Source organism: Diorhabda carinulata, chromosome 4, assembly GCF_026250575.1.
Source record: "Diorhabda carinulata isolate Delta chromosome 4, icDioCari1.1, whole genome shotgun sequence".
Lineage (NCBI taxonomy): Eukaryota > Metazoa > Arthropoda > Insecta > Coleoptera > Chrysomelidae > Diorhabda > Diorhabda carinulata.
In genome coordinates, this window is record NC_079463.1 from 9405471 (window position 1) to 9425189 (window position 19719).

At 30.4% G+C, this 19719-nt stretch overlaps 3 protein-coding genes and 1 long non-coding RNA gene across 6 annotated transcripts in view; 3 read left to right on the top strand and 1 right to left on the bottom strand.

Annotated features, from left to right (window-relative positions):
• The window catches only part of LOC130892160 (transcription factor CP2-like protein 1), a 36565-nt gene extending 35890 nt beyond the window's left edge, over window positions 1-675 (bottom strand). The window contains exons 1-2 of one of the 2 annotated variants that reach the window (XM_057797374.1): window positions 585-675; window positions 27-118 (exon numbers count right to left, since the gene is read on the bottom strand). The gene's annotated coding sequence lies outside the window, so the exon portion shown is untranslated. Of the gene's footprint in view, window positions 1-26; window positions 119-209; window positions 552-584 lie in introns of those variants that run through there. The other variant, XM_057797375.1, reaches the window with a different exon arrangement.
• Window positions 676-975: 300 nt separating this feature from the next.
• On the top strand, window positions 976-3701 carry LOC130892218 (RNA transcription, translation and transport factor protein). Its single transcript, XM_057797461.1, has 5 exons — window positions 976-1146; window positions 1210-1425; window positions 2321-2410; window positions 2482-2642; window positions 3291-3701. Exons 1-5 carry the CDS (start codon window positions 1080-1082, stop codon window positions 3492-3494), a joined length of 738 nt encoding a protein of 245 aa, XP_057653444.1. The 5' UTR covers window positions 976-1079; the 3' UTR covers window positions 3495-3701.
• Window positions 3702-3823: 122 nt separating this feature from the next.
• Window positions 3824-4842, top strand: LOC130892219 (uncharacterized). The gene is made up of 2 exons (XR_009059010.1): window positions 3824-4349; window positions 4414-4842. It is a non-coding gene; the product is annotated as an uncharacterized LOC130892219 (long non-coding RNA).
• Window positions 4843-6090: 1248 nt separating this feature from the next.
• LOC130892217 (non-lysosomal glucosylceramidase) lies at window positions 6091-19557 on the top strand. Of its 2 annotated transcripts, none has more exons than XM_057797459.1 (14): window positions 6091-6577; window positions 8202-8364; window positions 8746-8834; window positions 9316-9496; window positions 9921-10077; window positions 10735-10855; window positions 11878-12099; window positions 13082-13343; window positions 13618-13740; window positions 14579-14823; window positions 15958-16225; window positions 16705-16954; window positions 17894-18082; window positions 19175-19557. In XM_057797459.1, exons 2-14 carry the CDS (start codon window positions 8216-8218, stop codon window positions 19370-19372), a joined length of 2454 nt encoding a protein of 817 aa, XP_057653442.1. In that variant the 5' UTR covers window positions 6091-6577; window positions 8202-8215; the 3' UTR covers window positions 19373-19557. The 2 variants fall into 2 exon arrangements, with proteins under 2 accessions (XP_057653442.1, XP_057653443.1); XM_057797460.1 differs by lacking the exon at window positions 6091-6577 and adding an exon at window positions 7732-8043.
• The last annotated feature ends 162 nt before the right edge of the window (window positions 19558-19719 follow it).

Genomic DNA, 19719 nt, shown 5'->3' on the forward strand with positions numbered 1-19719 from the left:
TTATAGAATATAATTAATAATCTTACCTAGTTACAGTCCTATAAATAAATAGAATTATCAAATGTACACATAACGTTTACTTTCCAGATCATAGGTTATTCAATTGGTTTTTCAAAAACTGTAAAAGAATTAAATAAAAATTAAGTAGGTCGGGAATTTTGTAAACATCAAAAAACAAGTTATAAAGGTACATTTTAATTTTCACTTACAATTTCAGTCGATATAGAAAACTAATAAATATGATATTCAATCTGTATCCTTCTATTTAGATAAGAATCGTAATATATAAAATCAAATCACTACTTCCTTTAAATTTTGAAAACAGGGATAGAATGGATGGGTATTTTGGAACAGAAAAGTAAGGTTATAGAAAACGTATGATAAATTTAGACATTGTTCAATTCATTACTAATCTTGAACCGATGACTTTTAATAAGGCCTTATATAATGCATGTAAACGATAACATGTACGTTAAGGAACTTATATAAATATAGATGATGACATAAATGAATATGACATTATTTACAATGAAAGTAATATTAATAAATACATTTTTTTCGTTATGATGATTTCCGGAACATACCTCATTCAATCGTTCACAGTAGATTTGTTTCAACCATAGACATATTAATACTAGAGAGCACATTCGATCGTATATTCGTAAATAGAAAAAAATTGTGGTATTGGGTAAATAGAGTTTGAGCTATATTTTCGCAAGGGTGACAACTGACAAAAAATGTGGGTTTAACTGTGACCTGTAAAATAGAGCAACTTTGTTTATTCTTGACTTAAGTTGGAGTTTTAGTTTAGTTTTAATCTCCAGTTTAATATGGTTATGACCCGTTCACTTCGTTCAGTTTCCGAATACCACTGAATGAGATCTAGATTACTTTTCGAACATTCAGATCACTGATGATAGTTTCCGAAATGGCCTAATTTGTGACACGAAATCGGTTATGTTGTATGACCGACCTAAGTGTCACGTCAATTGTCACTAAATCAATTATATGCGTTCCTTACATAGAATAAATAAATTAATAATTAATAATTTCGTATAAAAATCATATAATAACTTTTTATGAACATGTCTAAAAGACTGCTCTTGGCATTAGATTACCCAGAAGTTAATAATTTAAATTTAAGTGGTATGCAACTATTCATTTACATGATAAATATAGTTATAACTATATTTTGTTTTTCTTTTTTAGATGAAAACACATTCAGGAAAGTAATTATTTGGTTAGAAGAGAATTGGATTAAAAAAGCACCTGCTGATTTAGTAAATCAATTGAAAAATAATCGAGATTGGCACATAACATATTCTAAATACAAAGATGGATTAGGTTGTCCTGTATTGGAAAGTAGAATAGAAGAATTACAGTGGATTTTAGGTTACGCCGTACAAATTGAATCCCATAAAAACAGTATGCATTTTTCTCTAATATATGGAATATCCTATTGACCACCAATCAGTAAAAAAAATTATAAAAATTAAATTACATTCATAACCCTTTAATAATTTATTATAACAACTACAAAAAAAGTTGACTATCCAATAATTTCTTAATTACACAAGTGTTATGTAAATTTATTACTGCGAAGAAATGAACTAATAATAAATATGGTTCTAAAAGGCATATTGTTGAAAATGTAATGAAAATTGTAGCTGGTCAAATATTTTTCATAGTATTATAATTTTTGGTAAAACTACATTTAACTAGGCACACCTAATGTATTTGTAAGAGGTGTTCTTCTAACCAGAAGCAATCTGTTGAAAAGTTACAAATTTTTGATGTTAAGTCAATGAAAAATACCAATAAACTAATTTTTATTTCTTCAAGATCTTAATGGTTTAAATATTAAAACTAATAGAGTTGCCTCTAGATGTAGTGATGTAGTGTTTACACAGACACTAGTTGGCTACTGTAGCTAGGCTTCTTGCTTCAGTATTAATAGTTGGTGGCAATAATGAGTTAAATTCAGTAAGTTCTGTTACTTCTGCGAAAGTAATTGGAAAAATGGCCATTTTGCAATTTTAAACCAAACCTAATCAGCCTACCCAAGAATAAATTGTCAAAATAGTTCCAAATCAAAACAAATTATATTTATTCATGATAATTGTAATATTGTGTGGTGCCTAATGGCTACTCGATATAAAAAATATATCAAGTTATACTCATTTCATTGGAATTTCAAAGAAAGTTAAAGAACTAATGAAGAATCACTACATTGAACGTGGCAAATGAAGTGTTGTGTCTAATTTTTATTTGTAATAATATACTCTATGTTCATATTCAACTAAGTAAGTTTTATTTGTAGGAAATGTGTATTTAAAACATGCAGTAGAGAATTTACAAAGTAAAAATGTTCCATCTGTAGTAGCCGAAAATATATTAGATAAATTAGATTGTAAGTAAGGAAGATGTCCATTATTGATGCATTAGGTTTTTATATACATCATAAATATTCATATGTTTCAGTTAGCAGTCAAGAATTTGTAGATGGCATTAATGAATTGGCAAAAGTACTTAACATTGTGAGTCACCCAGACCCTCTGGTCACTTTAAAAGCTGTAAGAAAAGTAGTCGTGCAAAGAATGGCTCCAGATTGTGTCGAAAATCCCGAAAAGTATATTTTAAAAGTAAGTGTTTCACTTGTTACTTTCCACAGTTTTTCTTTGTAGGATGTTTGTTTACCATAAGAATTCATTCAATTCATTAACAGTGACTGTATCTTAGAAACACTTCACGTGGGCAACATGGTAGTTACATCTATATTTTTTGTCTGCCATAATTTGATTTATATGTAACTAGTTGACCCTTCAAACATTGTTTTACCATAAAAATTACTTCAAGGAAATATTTTTCTATTTCAATAAAAATAACTAACTATAAGTGAGTTGGAATGTACACTTTGTAGACAATGAAAGTATGCTTTATTTAGTTTAATAAATTATTCTTTATTAAAGTAATGAATATATTTCAAATTACAATTCTTGATAGCTATCTAAATATCAAAAATAATTTTTCATATTTTTACTATTAATTATGGCAGTTAAAAAATCATTCTCTAATTGTAATAAAATGTACAAACTTTTTGGTTAGTTCGTCTTAAGCCAATATAAACAAACTGGATGGTTTTCCCAGGCAAAAATATGTCACATCTCTATATACAACAAAATTCCATTTTATATTTGAACTATGCATGTAATTGAGAGTTAGTAAATTAACATATACTAAAAATGTACTTGTTGGAATAAAAAAGACCCTTATACACTTTTTATTTATAGGGCACTCCGTTTCCGATTCAAGAAACTGATTTGGGATTCGATTTAAAAGATCCGGTATTAAACCAAGCTGCAAAAATTCTACGGATGATATATATTCAGGACCTGAGGAACTTGCAAACTAAAGCGAACGAATTGATTGTTGCAGTCCAATCTGTTACAGCTAATCCAAAAACTGACACTAAACTCGGAAAGGTTGGATTCTAGAAAAATATCAACACATTATCTAAAAAGATAACTTCAAGATAAGTTGGTTTTTTGATAAGTTTGATGGAATGGAGTTTCAACAGATTGGGAAGTAATCGGTTTGAAATATATGCTTTATTTCTAATGCTAATGTTTTTACACATCGTATAAAAATAATTTTCCCCTAATATTTTTAGAGGTCAAATAAATATGTTTTATATACTCTCATATCAGTCTCTTACTAATTTATTATTTTTTTCTCGAAAAAGATTCAATAATCCTTTAACGCCTAGTGCAAAACTACCTGAAACAAAAACATTTAAGTTGAATGAGTTCTTTGTTAAATTACAATACAATATGAACAAGAAACTCTCCTTCCAAACGTAAATAACAGAAATCTGGATATTAGATGTAATTTTATGCCTACTGTAAAATACTTTTGCTTAATTTTTAAACCTTTTTGTTTCGCCGTTGTTCTGGCAGAAGTTACTTGGTCCAATTTTCAGCAATTTTATATATTCATAGCCAATTTATAGACCAAGGGTGGCCAAACTTTTGGGATCTGTGGTCAATCCACATTTAAAAAATCAAATGATCCAAAAACAACCAGTTGCTATGCGCTATTTCTAATCCTGTGCGTTTCCTCATTATAGTGTCAAACTGGAGCCTGTGTGTAACAGTCTAAGAGCAAAAACAATAAACCTTCTCTTGACAATAAAACGTATTATGAACTTTTTATCGATTCTGAAAGATCACAAGAACAAGTCAATTTTTCAGAAATGTTATCGATATTAAAATTCATAGAGTTACTGCAAGGCAAATCCAAAGGACTAACTACCCTACTAGTGATGCTGAAGAATATCTTCATATTTCTGTGTATGTTCCATATCTGGATACAATTATCCAATCCATTGAAATTGGATTTTTTTTTATGAAACAGAAAGCAATTATTCATTTTTCATCCCCACTTGTTGACTGCCAACTATGAAAATAATAGTTTACCTCCCCTGAAAAGATACTAAAAACAAAAATCCAGACGATCTAAGAAGCGTATGAAATTTGGAAGTTGGAGCTGAAACTTGAAGAGAAATGTGGATGTCAAAGCTTCTAAGTATTGAAACTGACCTCGAACAGCTTGAACTTGCTGGATTAATAAATAACCACTGTCAGTATTTCCATTAAAAAAAAAACGTTAGCTTCACCTCCTACCACAACAACTATTGAAAGATCTTTCAGCACTCTGCATCAAGTAAAAACCTGGTTGCAGTCAACAATGTCTAAAGAAAGGCTATCAGGTCTCTGTACGCTAAAGATTTTGTAAAAAATAATAAAGACAAGGTTATTTCTGAGAATAAAAATATGAAAAATTCGATCAATTTTGTCTTTGCCCCTCTATCATTGACCCTTATGGCCCACTGTGTTCTACCAAAACTGCACAAACCTAACACCTTTTCTCCTCTCGTCCTCCTCTACTATATTTTTTTGAAATGTAACAACTAGGCGTCCCCTGTTTACAAAAATTATTATCAACCATTTGCTTTACTGTGAGCGGCCTCAAAATTTCAGAGTCCCACAACCGGTGGGAAATCTGAAAATCATTTCGCAAGAAAAAAATTTTGTCAGAAATTTTTCTCGATTTTTAGATTTTGTCCCCGGTGATAAATATGTCGATTTCACAAATTTTGTGTTGGTGGTAAACTCAGTCTCCAAGACTATAACTCTATAACTTAGACATAGTAATTGTGAGTGTTGTAGTGGTAGTGTTCTCAGGTATGTCCTCATGCACCGTCAAAGTCTTAGAATGTAAAGATCCATGCTGCTCCGCAGCAATGACTAGTGATATTAGCTTCATCATCAATTAATATTTATCTCATCAAAGGGATACAAAAAGTTTCTGTACAGTAAAAAAATCACTCATCTGTTGGATGTATATCTAAAGGAGGGCATACGTTGAGCGTCTTTGAATGCTTGATGACAAATCTAGGCACTCAAAGAAATGGAGAAAAACGGCCAGACTGAGTGCGATTAGATTTTTATAATTTTTTCATTGTCAACAATGTTAGATTATTTGCACATCCTTACCTTACTTTTATAAGTGATTTGATAAAATAGATTTATATTTGACCTCACAACTATGGAATGCAGCTAAGACAATAGAGATTTACAATTAAAAATATAACTCTCACATTAGGAAATATTGTAACAAAATGATATTGTCCCACAAACTTAGACGATTTCTTTACTTCACGTTGATATTTGTACTCAGATGATATTTTATAAAAAATACATTTCTATTACCCATTCCTAAAGAATTTATAATCAATTTGGAGTTCTTAGGGTAACCTCTTCCTGTTGATATCAAATAAGTACCAATTCCACAAAAGCATATGATAGATACAATTTGACAAGAGGTACACGATTTTGTTTTTTCCATTCCAAAATTTAAACAACCTTTTCTTCATAAATCATAGTTGGACCATATCCTATAAATAACAAAAAAAATCACTTTTCAGAAACTATGATCCGATCATGATCGGAAACTAACTCAGATCACGTTCACTGTTTACGGAAACTAATCGGGTCGTAATCTTATGATAGGATACCTTCCGACCAGTGGGTAGTTGTAATCACGGGTTACGGGTTATTTCATTTGTCTATGGTTTTTTCAACTTTATAAAAGTTATTTATTCCCCTTAAATTGTTATTTACTATTGGTTGCGGTTTTTACATTTTTGGTATTTCAACATAAAAATAGTTTATTCATACGAAAAAATATAGAAATCAAAAGTTTCTGTAGATCATCTATATTTGAAATTTACGCCGAAAATTGAACGTGACGTTCGGGAACTGTGATCAAAATCTCATTCTGATATAGAATCCGCAATCAGCTCTATTTGATCCAAGATCATCGTTTCCGAAAACTCCTAATTAGTTGTTCTTAATTTTAGGTTAGGATACTTTTAAAAACCATAGAGTTTAAACTAAGTATATTTTATTCCATGTTTTTGTTGTATGTAGTACCAGATAAATCGAAACAAGATTATTAGTCAGGAAGTCAGACTCACAACGTTTACAAATATTGAGTTAGTTTCAATAAACTAAAGGTAAACATTTTGAACTTATTGTTTCATTAAGTTGCTTCTTCATAACACGGTTTTTGATTATTTTTATAGAAAAACTAGAATATGTTCTTGAATTTGTAAATGGCTGTGGGTTATATAGTAATTTATTGAAGGTGATAAATATTTTTATTGCTTTGAGATTCACAACCAAAAATAGAAAATAACATATAGGTACAAATCATGATGGGATGTTGTTCTTAAATAAAAAATGAGAATTAGGGTTACTAAGTAATGAAAATGTGGATGCCATTCATAATATAAAACAAGTGATCTAAAAGTTATTAGCACAATATTGGAATGCAAATACTAATCATGACTGCAAATGAGCATTCGACAGTTTGAAAAGTAGGACATTTATAAAGAACGTGGGAAAACTGAAAGTTGATATGATTGGTGAAAATGACTTTGTTTAATTCTAGGGAAGGGTAATGACAAAATAATTGCTAGGGTGAGGCAAGGTGATGAACTTTCAGTGGTATTGTTAACCATGACAGTCGATGACATAGTAAGGGCATGTAATATTGATGGAAGTAATATTAATAAATCAAAGTAAATTGATAGTTAGATAGTTTATTGAACCCAGTTTAGTAAATACATTGTGTTTTCATGTATCAAGATCAGGTTTTTAGTTCCTCTAAAAAAATGGACGCTTTGTAAATGATTCTTATTTTTGTTTTCTGTAAGACACAAATTTTGTTTACCAATGAGCAGTTACCCTACAATATAATATCATATTTCATATTGCTGTGGAAAATTGAATAATGTACAGTTTTAAATAAATCAGTAGAAATACAAGATCTTATCTGTCTACTTTAAAATGATTACAAGCTCTTCAGTAGTACATTCTTGACTCTCAGTTACAAGTACACATATTTTTTCTTCAATTATATGCATAGCTTCTTAATTTAAGGCCGCTATTGTTAAGCTCCCTCAATATCTTCCCTTTTCTTATTTTCTGGGTTGCTTATAAGTTTCATTACAAAATCTGCTATTTTTTCTTCTTTCTATACATTTTTGAAATTGTGTTTCCAAAAGATTTATCCTTTTCTGGTACCTAGGTACCTAACCCTAATCAACTAGGAGAAAGCTCATAGGGGATTACCGTAACTTCGATTGTCTTACTTTTCATAGAATACTTGGGGCGCCACCAAGCAAGAGCGACTGGTTTAATCTGCCTCTAGACGACTTTGGTATTACATCTTAATCTTAACGGATGTTAGTAGATGGCAGTGCTAACGTCATTCGGTCAAGTTTCTTCCATGGGATGATATGTCTTTCGTAAGATGGGTTCATTATAATACCAATGACTTGATTCACGTGTAATTTGCACGATTTGTCGCCACCTGGACGTGTCCCCGTGTGAAATGTAGGCTTACGAGGGACTTGGGTATATATCAAAGCATGTGATATATGAGGATCTAGAAATACCATATATTAAAGACGTGAAGGTACATTTATGAAAATTTAAGAAAATATTCAAATTATTTTATAATAATATTTAAAATGACCATATTAAGTTTGCAGTATTACTCTCTCGTATTAATAGTAGACTACAAACATTCTCGACAGATTAAAAAGTCATTATTTGAAATAGTTTTTTTTCTAGTGAGGATAAGACTAATGTTGTCCAACAAAAGAAATATTTTTCATACATTAATACCAAATTACGGTCTAAAGTTGAAATTAGACCATGTCTACCCGGAAAAAAGGAATCAACATTATATTCCAAGTTTTAGGGTTATTTGGAGTATGATACCATTGATTCTAAGGCAAGTTTTCATATATTTTAATTAAATATGCACATAATTCATAACACATTATTTACTATTAAGGAACTGCATGGAATCTAAAACAAAACATTTATTGTTTTGAAACATGTGTAGTATGCTTGAAACTAAATATAAGTGTAAGAATACAAGTTGTTACAGCACTTTCCAATAAACACGCCTTCATTCTTGGACAGTTTAGGAAGACATTTATCTAAAAAAATAGAGCCTCTAAAGCAAGCTTAATACAGTAAAATACAACTTTTATCGAGTTTAAATGATAAAGATCAAAAAACAAAGTAATTCGAGCTTCAAAAAATTTTGAGTATAGAAAAAAAGTTGAATGTTTTTATATAGTGTAAATATCTTTTTTTGCATTTTTAGATATATTTTGTTTTATATAAAATCAAAATGGAAAGGGCAAAGACTATTTATCGATAGTTTTTCACCCAGGACACCAGAACAAATTTATGGTATGGTATAGATTTATTTGGTATGACAGGGTTTTCACTTAAAATTTGTAGATTTGATTATTCCTTTGAGGTTCATTTTACACTACTTTACAGACTTTCATCATAGATATATTTGAATATTGTAGCAAAAGTTGATAAAATTTTCAAGATATTAGAAACCTTGAATAAAATTTCAGTTTTCATATTGCATAAAAAATTTTCAATGTACAGTGTTGTTTATGTTTACTTTTCCTATAACTGGAAAGCTATTAATCTCATCAAACTTTTATCTGAGATAGGTAAATTCTTTGATTTTTCTGGAAAAGTGTAATTCATTTGTAAATTCCTTGGAAAATGGTTATTGGTGAATGTTTAATACTACAAAACGTACAAAATTTACTGAATATGCCTCTATACAGGTGTACATTTTTAGTACATTTCTAAATTAAACATTAATATAATAAATTTATAAGATTAATATGACTTTTTATGTATTTAAAAGGTGTGCCTATCGGTGGAATTGGTAGCGGTACAATAGGAAGGGGATTCAAAGGAGAATTTTGTCGATTTCAACTACGTCCAGGTATATATGAATGGAATACAGTTGATGCCAACCAATTTATCATTACAATAAAGAATGAAGAAAATGTTACTACATTCCAGAGTTTGCTATCAACCTATAGGTAACAATCTTTCATTAAGCTAACACTGGTAAATACTCTTTTTGTCATAGGAACTTTGTGATCATTTTTTTTATGTTGATGTACCCTTTATAACAATATAAAGCGTATATCGCTCATTCTAAGCAGTAAGTGAACCCTGATGAGATTCTTTCATAACGTTGCACATGAAGCTCGGCCTGATAAAAAAAAATTGTGAAAGCTATTCCTTAAGATGACAACAAAAGAAAAGAGCTTTGAAATAAAACTGAATTATCAGGAAAAACTCGCCCAGAAATGTTTTATTCTTAAAGGAGATTACATTGATGAATAAAATCGATTTTTGGCAAAAAAATGTTTTTCTCAGTTAGTTACATGACTTATTGAGTGATGGTTTATGTACAAATTTACTTTCACATCTGAATAGTAAATTTTATATTTATTGTAGGAAATCCAGTCTCTCTAGTTGGGAAAGTCAGTTGGATGCCAGCAAATGTACATATACCGGTTTATATCCAAGAGCATGGACAGAGTATGATTTATCTAAATATGGTATAAAACTTACTTGCAGACAAATTAGTCCAGTAATACCCCATGACTATAAAGTACGTATTTTCACCTTAGAGAGAGAATTAAATATTGAATAGTGTCAATTTAGACAAGTCATTAAAATACAGTGTGAATTTATTTCATTACTGTTCAGTTAATAATTTGACTATTTGATATTATGGATATGAGCACGATGAGAGAGATAAAGAGTGTCTAAATAGAGATAAAAAACTCTGTTATGGCGATAGGATTGCTCAAAACATCTCAAAAATTTGAAAAACTTTACCACTGCTTGGCTTTTATTTTTGATTCCTGTTATTTCACCTTTATATGTCTTGTTTTCTTAATTTATTTTCGTTTTGTGTCATTATTTCGTCTTTCTCTTCAATATTTCTTATTTTGTCATCAATCGATTCTCTTTATGTTTCTCTAATTGTTTTATTACATTTCTTCCTGCTTCTTTGTATTTTTGTTGGCCTCTATGCTGTTTGTTTTCTTGCAATTCCATTTATTTTTACATACTGATTGCATTTGTCATTATACCACTCTCTTATGTGTCCTTTTTTCCTTTTCATAATATTTCTTATTGCTTTCAGTATACATTTTTTAATATGTGTAAGATATTAATATAAATTGCTAGTCACGTAAAAAGGTGTAGTAACTGCCTCTTTTAAAATAAATTATTTTATATTGTTTGTATTTTATTGTTTTAGAATAGCGCATTACCTTGTGCCGTGTTTGTATGGAATATTGAAAATATTTCTGCTGATTACAAAACGGTGACCATCGCCTTTACATTCAAAAATGGAACCGGAAGCAAAAATGATACAAATGGTAATACTTCATTTCTAGAATTGGTGTTATATTCCAGAATATAACTTTGTATATACTTTCTTCAAAAGACTATGAAGTACTTAATTGAGAACCTTGTTTTGTCAAATAAATCTACCGAACAGTGTTGATTATGGTATCCTTATTTCTTATCGCGTTTCAAACTCAATTCAAGTTGAGTACAAATAAGGGAGACTGGATATTCGTAAACCCTAAACATATTGAAGAATTGAAAATTTAAAAAATAATCACTTTTATGTGCTGTGATAAGCCGTTATAAATAATCATTCTTCAACAGACTTTCAACTAATCGTTTTTTTATTTGTCATAGAATGCAAAGTGTATATACATATTAAAGGGTTACTAATTTCAAAAAAAAAAACATTAACCCTTTGTAGCTGAAGATGATAAAATTTTAAATTATTTTGAAATATGACAGGTTCAAAGAAATATCAAAAATTAAAAAATACTTTTAGGGATTGTAACATTACTGTAACTAGTTGAAAACAACGTCCATGACCATACAGTGGAATAAATTATTATTATTAAATAAATTACTTTTGATAACCAAGATATATTCTTCAGAGATCGAAGGTGAAATGAAACTTACTATTTCAAACTACCTATATATACTAAATTAACCTGACAATCAATCGCTCCCGCGTGAATTAATTCCACCGGGTAAATCACTTCGGCGAGAAATTGCATTCAACAATTTATTGTTGAATACATTTTCCAACAATTTTAGTTTATTTGTATTTATTTCATGATTATGTCAGACAGAATCGACAATATCAGATTTTTTTTACCGTCCATGCTTCAAATTAGCTTAGTGCTCTTTAGAAATCAACATACTTCTTAGTTTGCCCAATATACTGTCATCATGAATTCAATTGGTTTTTTTTTTAATAAAAAACCCTTATTTGAAAGACCTTGCAATTAGACATATTTATAAAATATCTTAATGTCATATTTCCAGTTTTTAAATTATTTGCTTTTTCTCTTATATTTTTTGTAAATTTTAGGTGCTTGTAGTTCGAAAGCCTTCTCTTATGAAAATTCCGAAGGAGTTGTTCTATATCATAAAATCGACAATATGCCGTGTGCTTATGCACTTGCCGCAAAAACTCGAGATGATTTGTCAGTTACGAAGTGCTTATATTTCAATCCAAAATCAAATGGTTTTGACGTATGGAAGCAACTCAAAGATAACGGCGAATTTGATAAAACCAACACTTCAGTTACTGGTTAGTATTTTTTCCTTAGAGATAACTAGGGAGACTGTAATATGCATATGGAAACCCAAAATATGCACAACAAGGTTGAAAATATACAAAAAATGCAATTTATTGATTTACTTTGATATGAACGTTTCTTTTTTTTTCAGTTAGGTACTAAATTAAACATAAATATGCATTTATTACACAAAGCAAATTATCTTCTTTCTTTTTCAACTGGCGTTACGATTCTTTAACAATCAGCGCCTTCTCAACAATCTACTGCCAATCCTTTGTCCATGTGTACATGTGTTGTTTTACTAAACTTGACCTTGTGTAGTTACCATACATCTGTGTACCTACCAAAAGGTACACATTCGAGGTATCGAAATGTTACTGTAATATGGATCTTAAGCTTGGTCATGCAACACTAAACTAAATTTTCTTGGTAGGTTTTTTTTATTTATGCAGTAAATTAAGGATAATTATAAATTACTGGTAAACCAATAGAAATTTCATGTATGGGCTTTTTTGTCATACAAATGTGGAAAGCTCCTGACACTATCTATCAGCGTTCCATCGTTCAAAGAACATTGCTGACTTTCAGACATTGCTTTTTCTTATTTTGTTGCTATCAATTTTAAAAATAAAACACAAAGGCGGAAATCGGTGCTATAATGCGAATAATAGTTACACAAACAAAGAACAAGTATGATGTAAACAAAACAATACCACTAATACTCACTAACCTGAAGTATTCTGTGGTCATAACCTCACAAAATTCAGGAATTAAACTAAAAAGGTAAAAGTTTGCGAACTCTTCAAATTTATTCTTAAGTTTCAGCATGAACTACAAGTACCGTTTCAGTATCTTTCAACTACTAATTTAATGTTAATTATTAATTTTGGCCGCATGCTTTAGATAATTATTGTTAAAAGAAAAAATAGACTTAGAAAATTTTCATTCATTTTATCTCTATTTCATTACTCAAATATTTGTTTGTGTTGACAGAAAATGTTTACGGTGAAATGGCATGTGGAATAGCGGCCAAAATACGTATTGGTCCTAGAGAATGTCAAGAAGTTGAAATGAGCCTTGTTTGGGATATACCTACAATTAATTTCCCATTAAGACAAAAAATCTACTCGAAGTTTTATACAAAGTATTTTGGAAAAGAAAATGCCATATTGAAAATAATATCTTACTCATTTGATAATTATTCTTCATGGGAAGAAGCCATTTATAATTGGCAGGAACCGGTATTGGAAGACAGGTATGGAACAATTATATGTTTATCAGATAGTAGTCTAGTCAATAAGTGCTTTTTAGGTCAAAACTTTTTCGCGGCTTCTAAAAATATTGATCAGGGGTCATTCGGTTCGTAATTACAAAAGTTATAAGCAATTAATTAAAAAAATAGAGGGTTTGGTTTTTTGCTTGCATCATATATTCATACAGATAACACCTTGTACATTATTTAATAAATTTTATTAAATATAAAATTTGTTCGAAGATTATAGTATGAAAACTTTTTTTTTAATTTTTAGCAAATTGCCCGATTGGTATAAAGGAGCTTTGTTTAATGAAACTTACTTTATTAGTGATGGAGGAACTTTGTGGCTTTTGGTGGATGACGAAGAAGCAAAAATGTATTCTAAAAATGACCCTAGGTATGTAGAAGTCACGATTTAAAATAATTTATAGAAATACTACAACACTCATAATTACACTATTTCCCGAATGTTTCGATAACCTAGTTATCTTCTTCAGAGACAAAAGGTAAAATGGTCTTTGTCTCAGTTTAATTGTAGAGGTATTGGTGTACAGGTACTAGCACTGTGATGTGTGAATGTTATTTGAATATTTAAAATGTCATCAGAGGGTCTCGTTGGATTATTTTTATTAGGGAAGTAGGATCAATTTCGTGAGTGTGGTTCATTTATGATATAGGAAATATTTTTCTATGCAGGGCTGAGATTGTGGTGATTATTAAAGAAAGGTTTCCTTTGGTGTGATATCGCTTCATTTGCCCCCGCTCATCTGGCTGAACTTTTGCGGTACCGAGCCTTTAATGAATTATTTGCTCAATATGAGTTTTCCTACAGTACTGACGTTCTCATCGGTTCTAGGGCGCCGCGCATGTAGCCTTTCCTGAAAGCGGAACAACATTCATACTCTTGAGCCTTGGAGAAGCACTCATTCCCGAAATTTTGCGGTTTTTATATTATCTTTCATCAAAAAACAAATCATGATCTGTTACCCAACTGACACAGGAACATCCTTCTCACGCATGGTTATAAGTACACTGAAAAGCGAGGTTGCGCGATCCAGGCTATTCTCTAGGTTTCGTAATAGACCATTCTAACATCCAGTGCAGCTACTTGTATGACACTAAATTTTTTTGCGTAAAATTCCGGTTTATATTTGAACCGTCTTCGTATGTGATTATGTATAAAACAAACACATTTTGAAAATTTTTATATTATTTGATATATTCTTTCATTTTAGAATCACATATGGTCGTTTTGCGTATTTGGAAGGACAAGAATATATTATGTACAATTCGTACGACGTTCACTTTTATGCTTCTCATGCCCTACATAAAAATTGGCCCTTTTTACAAAAGTGCTTACAATATGATTTGAAAGATTTCATTTCTCTTGAAATAAAACAATACATCGATGAATTATACAACGGACATAAGATCGAAAGGAAATATCGAAATTCCGTACCTCACGATGCTGGAAATCCTGGTAATATTTCGATTCCAATATATACCTACTCATAAACTTGAGCTTGTAGCTTTGACATTTGTAATAACTTATTTTGTAACCACTGAACATAACCTAAAGATCCAAAATTTAAATCTAAATGGAAATTTTTCGTCTTGTCTCCAATCTTAGGGCTGTAGTTGTTTCCAAGGAACTAAACGTATCAACCTCTATAACAGTTTATTATGCCCTTTTTGAGTCGCATCTCCAATATCCTATTCCCCAAACTACAAAAGAGAGCTTTTAGATATTTATTCAGACAAAAACGTAGCACTCACTGTTAGGAATTCTTCATCGAATTTAAAATATTGGCTCTTCCTTCCTTATTCATATTTGAATCCATTTGTCTAATCTGTAAACAAGCTTCCCATATTTTAGAAAATTCATTACACAGCTATCCACTATAGAAAGTGGAGCACGATCTTATCTACCTACTCCACGTTCAGAATTAGTTAAAGGCTCAATACTGTGCAATGCGAAAAAATATACAATCATTTGCTTATTTAAAATCTATAATATTTCGTAAGAATTTGAAGGCATATTTATTAAAAGTATTTTCTACGTTGTGAGCATCAGTATTTTGGAACAGTCTCCGTGAAAGTAAGAATAACGTTGGCACTTTTACGTACATTCCATAAAGATTGCGGTGAAAGAAATCAATGCACTTTGGTACGCCATTGTCTTTTCATGCTGTTTTTTAAGAGCTATCGAATTATTCCCAATTTTTCAAACTCTACTTTCAGGAATGCTCGTTGAACCTGAAGTCTCTTTCAATTAAAAGTGTTTTTCGTGGTATCGCTATACTAATTCAATTTAAATATAATTTTTGCTTCAACGGGCAAACATTTGTATCATTTTGTAAATATTTTAAAAGGCATCACTATCGAATTTTATAATATACACTGTTTCAGGGCTAGAAATGAAATGATAAGGACAAAAGCATTGGGACCACTTTCTTAAATCATGAAAAATTCTAAATTACCTAGTAGTATATATTGGGACTTTTTTATTTTTGATCTTGATTGTTTATTTTTTTAGTAAAAGTATGAAGCTTAGTGACACTTTTTATTACGGCATTTTCTGTGTATACAATATAACAGTATGGCTACATTTTAGGTGAAGAACCATTCAAACTCATCAATGCTTATCCTGTTCACGACGTGAGTAAATGGAGAGATCTTAATTCAAAATTCATTTTGCAAACGTTTCGTGATGCTTATTCTTCATATGAAACACCCGATATGGATTACCTAAACGATATGTATGATTCTTGTTATTCAATTATACAAATATGGATTGAAAATGATATTGATGAAGATGGTTTAATTGAAAATGGTGGCATTCCAGACCAGACGTATGATTCGTGGAATATGACTGGAGTAAGGTAAACGCTCTATTTTTTCAAAACCAAATAAGCGCGAGTCTTTCTAAATCTCATTTGCATTATATATATTCAATCCAACCTTCGCTGATTATTCTCCATGCGGTCCTGTCGTTAGTATTTTCTTTCTTTTTCTAATATTTCATGTACTTAATTTTAAATAATGTTTATTAGTTTTATTTTTTATTTTCTCTATTTATTTTTATAATTGTTTCTATTTATATCTTCACTATTATTTTTACTATTTTTTTATCCGTTTGTATAATTCTATGTTTATTGTTTTTATTCTGGTTATTATAATTCTTTAATTGACCAATGTTTTCACCTCCTCAAAAGTTATATATCTTGTGTACTATCCTCTTTATATATCTCTATTTGAAACAAGCTTTTCTCCTCTCCATTCTCCCTCTTTTTATGTGATATTTTTTGTGAAATAAAAAATTATTGGAACGAAATAAAATTACTGATAAACTAATTTTTAGTGCTTATTGTGGAGGTTTATGGTTAGCTGCTTTACAAGCAATGATGACAATGGCGGATCAACTAGGAAAGGGTAACCATAAAAAGGTTTTTGAAAATATTTTAAACAAGGCGAAACCAGCTTATCAACGAAAATTATGGAACGGTAGTTATTATAACTTTGATTGCTCCAAAGAGCAGTACAAATCTATAATGGCCGACCAATTATGTGGTCATTGGTATTTAAGGTGTGCGGGAATGAAAGATTATGAAGTAAATATATTCATTATTAGATTAGAACTATATTATATAACTAATTGAGCCCCTGTTATTATTAAACTCATCATCATATAAAATCCTAGACGCCTGGGTACCCAAATGTGTAGGGCTGAGTCCCTTATATTTTTCTTTTCATGAATAAACTTCTATTCTTTTTTGCCATAGTTATTGCTTGGTGCTATGTGGTCCCTCATTTTCCCAGTATTTCTGCTATCTCTTTACTCCATTTTTTCTTAGGTCTATCTCTTTTCAGTTTGTTATTTGATTATGCTTACATTTAACTGGTGTCTTATTTATTTGTCATTCTGACCAAACCATTTAAGCTTGTCGTTTTCTATAATCTAAATTTATTCAATGCTTAATTCTTCCTTTCGTCAGTACCCAGCTTTCACTTCCTTATGTCAATATTGGCCAGTATACTGTCTTATATATCGTCATTTTGATTTTATTTTCCTACTGATATTTTTGCCATGAATAACCCTAGAAATGCACTATATTGTTTCAATGCACTAAACTTTCTTTCATTTATTTCCACGTCGTCTATTCCTTCTCTATATATTTTCACGCAAAAGTATCCGATCATTTTGACCTATGTTCAACAGTTTATTCTCCTATCTATACTACTTTTGACCTGCCAATATTCATCTTCAGATTTATTATACTTAACAACAAAGGAACCACTACTTCTCCATGTCTTAATCCATCTTTTATTACGAAGCTTTGAGATTCTAAGCTGTTTTTCCTGACGTAACTCTTGTTATTGGCAAAAAGACTCTTGATTGGATTTTAGGTACATTTCACTGTTTCGGGCTATACCCAACTGTAGTTTGTTTTACTTCGGCAAAAGCTTTTTGTGTATGTAACCTCGAGCGTTAGTTGGTATACCACTGATATTAATATAACTTAATGATAAATTAATATAATTTATTTTAGGTGTTTCCTAAGGAAAATGTGAAAATTACCTTAAACAGTATTTTCAAAAATAATGTTCAATTGTTTTGTAATGGGACCATGGGTGCTGTGAATGGTACTGTAGATGGTAATGTCGATAACTGTACCGTTCAAAGTGTAGAAGTTTGGACGGGAGTAACTTACGCTCTTGCTTCAACAATGATTTCAGAGGTGAATTTTAGTATATAAAATTTTTAGTCAGTGTTGATGACCATAGTTTACAACCATGTTGTATTTCAAACAATTCAAGGACTGAACTGATTTATAATATAATTGAAGGGAAACTGTTTTTCTCAATATTCCTATCAAGAGTTACTTCAATTTTGAAAAATATTCTAAAAAATCGAAAATAGAAAACAAAAATTATTATCAACCAAAACATGTGTGTTTTGTATATAAAAAGCAATAACCGCTTAATAGTAGCTGGTAGTTTGACAAAAAAATTGAATACAAATGTTTTATATCAAAACTAACTTACTTGTTAAAAGGACAGAAGACCAGATGATCAACCAAAGTCTTACCACTCGATCAGCCTGACCTCCCGTTTCTTAAAAAGTGTGGACACAAGAAGCACGGCTCTTACTGGAAGGCCATTTTACACAAAACAGTTCTCTTATCAGAAAGGATCACTATAGATAAGGGTTTACTGTAAACAGTAAATTGCTCTAGCAGACTTTTTTTGTTTAGGGGGCGTTTTTCAGAGCACCTCACTTGAATCCATCAAGAGCAGATTCTGCAAGTTGACAATGTAGACAGTAGATTGTCTACACTGCGAATGTACTGTCAATTTCAGCAAAAGGCTTACGTACCTCGTAGGACTAGTGCTAACACCTTAGGAAGTGGGACAAATAACCTCCAGAAAAATAGCTTTCCTTGTGTATTTTGATAAAACAATGATATTCAGAGTCACTCATGCTACAATTTTTATATTTTTGAAAATTATGAAAACTTGGGACTGAATATAACAAAATGAAAATATTATAACTAGATAAATTTCAAGCTCCAAAGAAATAAAACAATCATTACTTACTTCATACTGAAGCCTTTCTACCTTTTCAGGCATAAGCCATGCTGGAGTTGTCATTACGTGGGCTTCCTCTTGCACGGTAGTTTCCATTCTTTCCTATCCTATGCCTTTTGTTTTATTTCCTGCAATCTAATTTCTCTGTCAAAAACAATCATCAATATGGACTAATAAATGATGAACTATGTATATTTTTATTAAATATGTGATTTTTGTTTCATATTATACTAATTTTTTAGGGTATGACAGAAGAAGGTTTTCAAACAGCTGGAGGGATGTATAACTCTATGGTATATAAATTAGGATTAGCCTTCGACACTCCAGAAGCTCTCTATGCTGAAAAATACATGAGAGCAGTTGCTTACATGAGACCTCTAAGTATTTGGTCCATGCAAATAGCTTGGGAAAATTCCAACAAATCATTAAATGACAAATAATTGGAGTTATGTTAATATTTATCTTAGTATTAACTTTATATTATATAAAACTTAAAACTGCTAGTCAATCTCTGTATAATTCTAAAAACTGTTTATTTGTATTTTGATAACCTCATTTCCTCAAGTGTGGTTATCAAATTATTTATCAAAATAAAAATAGTGGCGTGAATTGGTTGAAATTCAAATTATTAATTATATTATTTTGATATCTAATTCATGTCATTTCTTTACTTAAAGCTGGCATGGAAGTATCGAAAAACATTATATGAAATACGCAAGAATAAATATTGACAAGAGAAGAATCTCTTTAGTTAAGGAATAAAAGAAAATAAAAGGCAAATACACTC

Coding starts and splice junctions, on each gene's coding strand:
- LOC130892218 (XM_057797461.1), top strand. CDS start 1,080: ATGAACATGTCTAAAAGACTGCTCTTGGCATTAGATTACCCAGAAGTT. Junction 1,147..1,209: donor TAATAATTTAAATTTAAGTG/GTATGCAACTAT, acceptor TTTCTTTTTTAG/ATGAAAACACATTCAGGAAA. Junction 1,426..2,320: donor AATTGAATCCCATAAAAACA/GTATGCATTTTT, acceptor TTTTATTTGTAG/GAAATGTGTATTTAAAACAT.
- LOC130892217 (XM_057797459.1), top strand. CDS start 8,216: ATGTTGTCCAACAAAAGAAATATTTTTCATACATTAATACCAAATTAC. Junction 16,226..16,704: donor TGGAATATGACTGGAGTAAG/GTAAACGCTCTA, acceptor ACTAATTTTTAG/TGCTTATTGTGGAGGTTTAT. Junction 18,083..19,174: donor CTTCAACAATGATTTCAGAG/GTGAATTTTAGT, acceptor CTAATTTTTTAG/GGTATGACAGAAGAAGGTTT.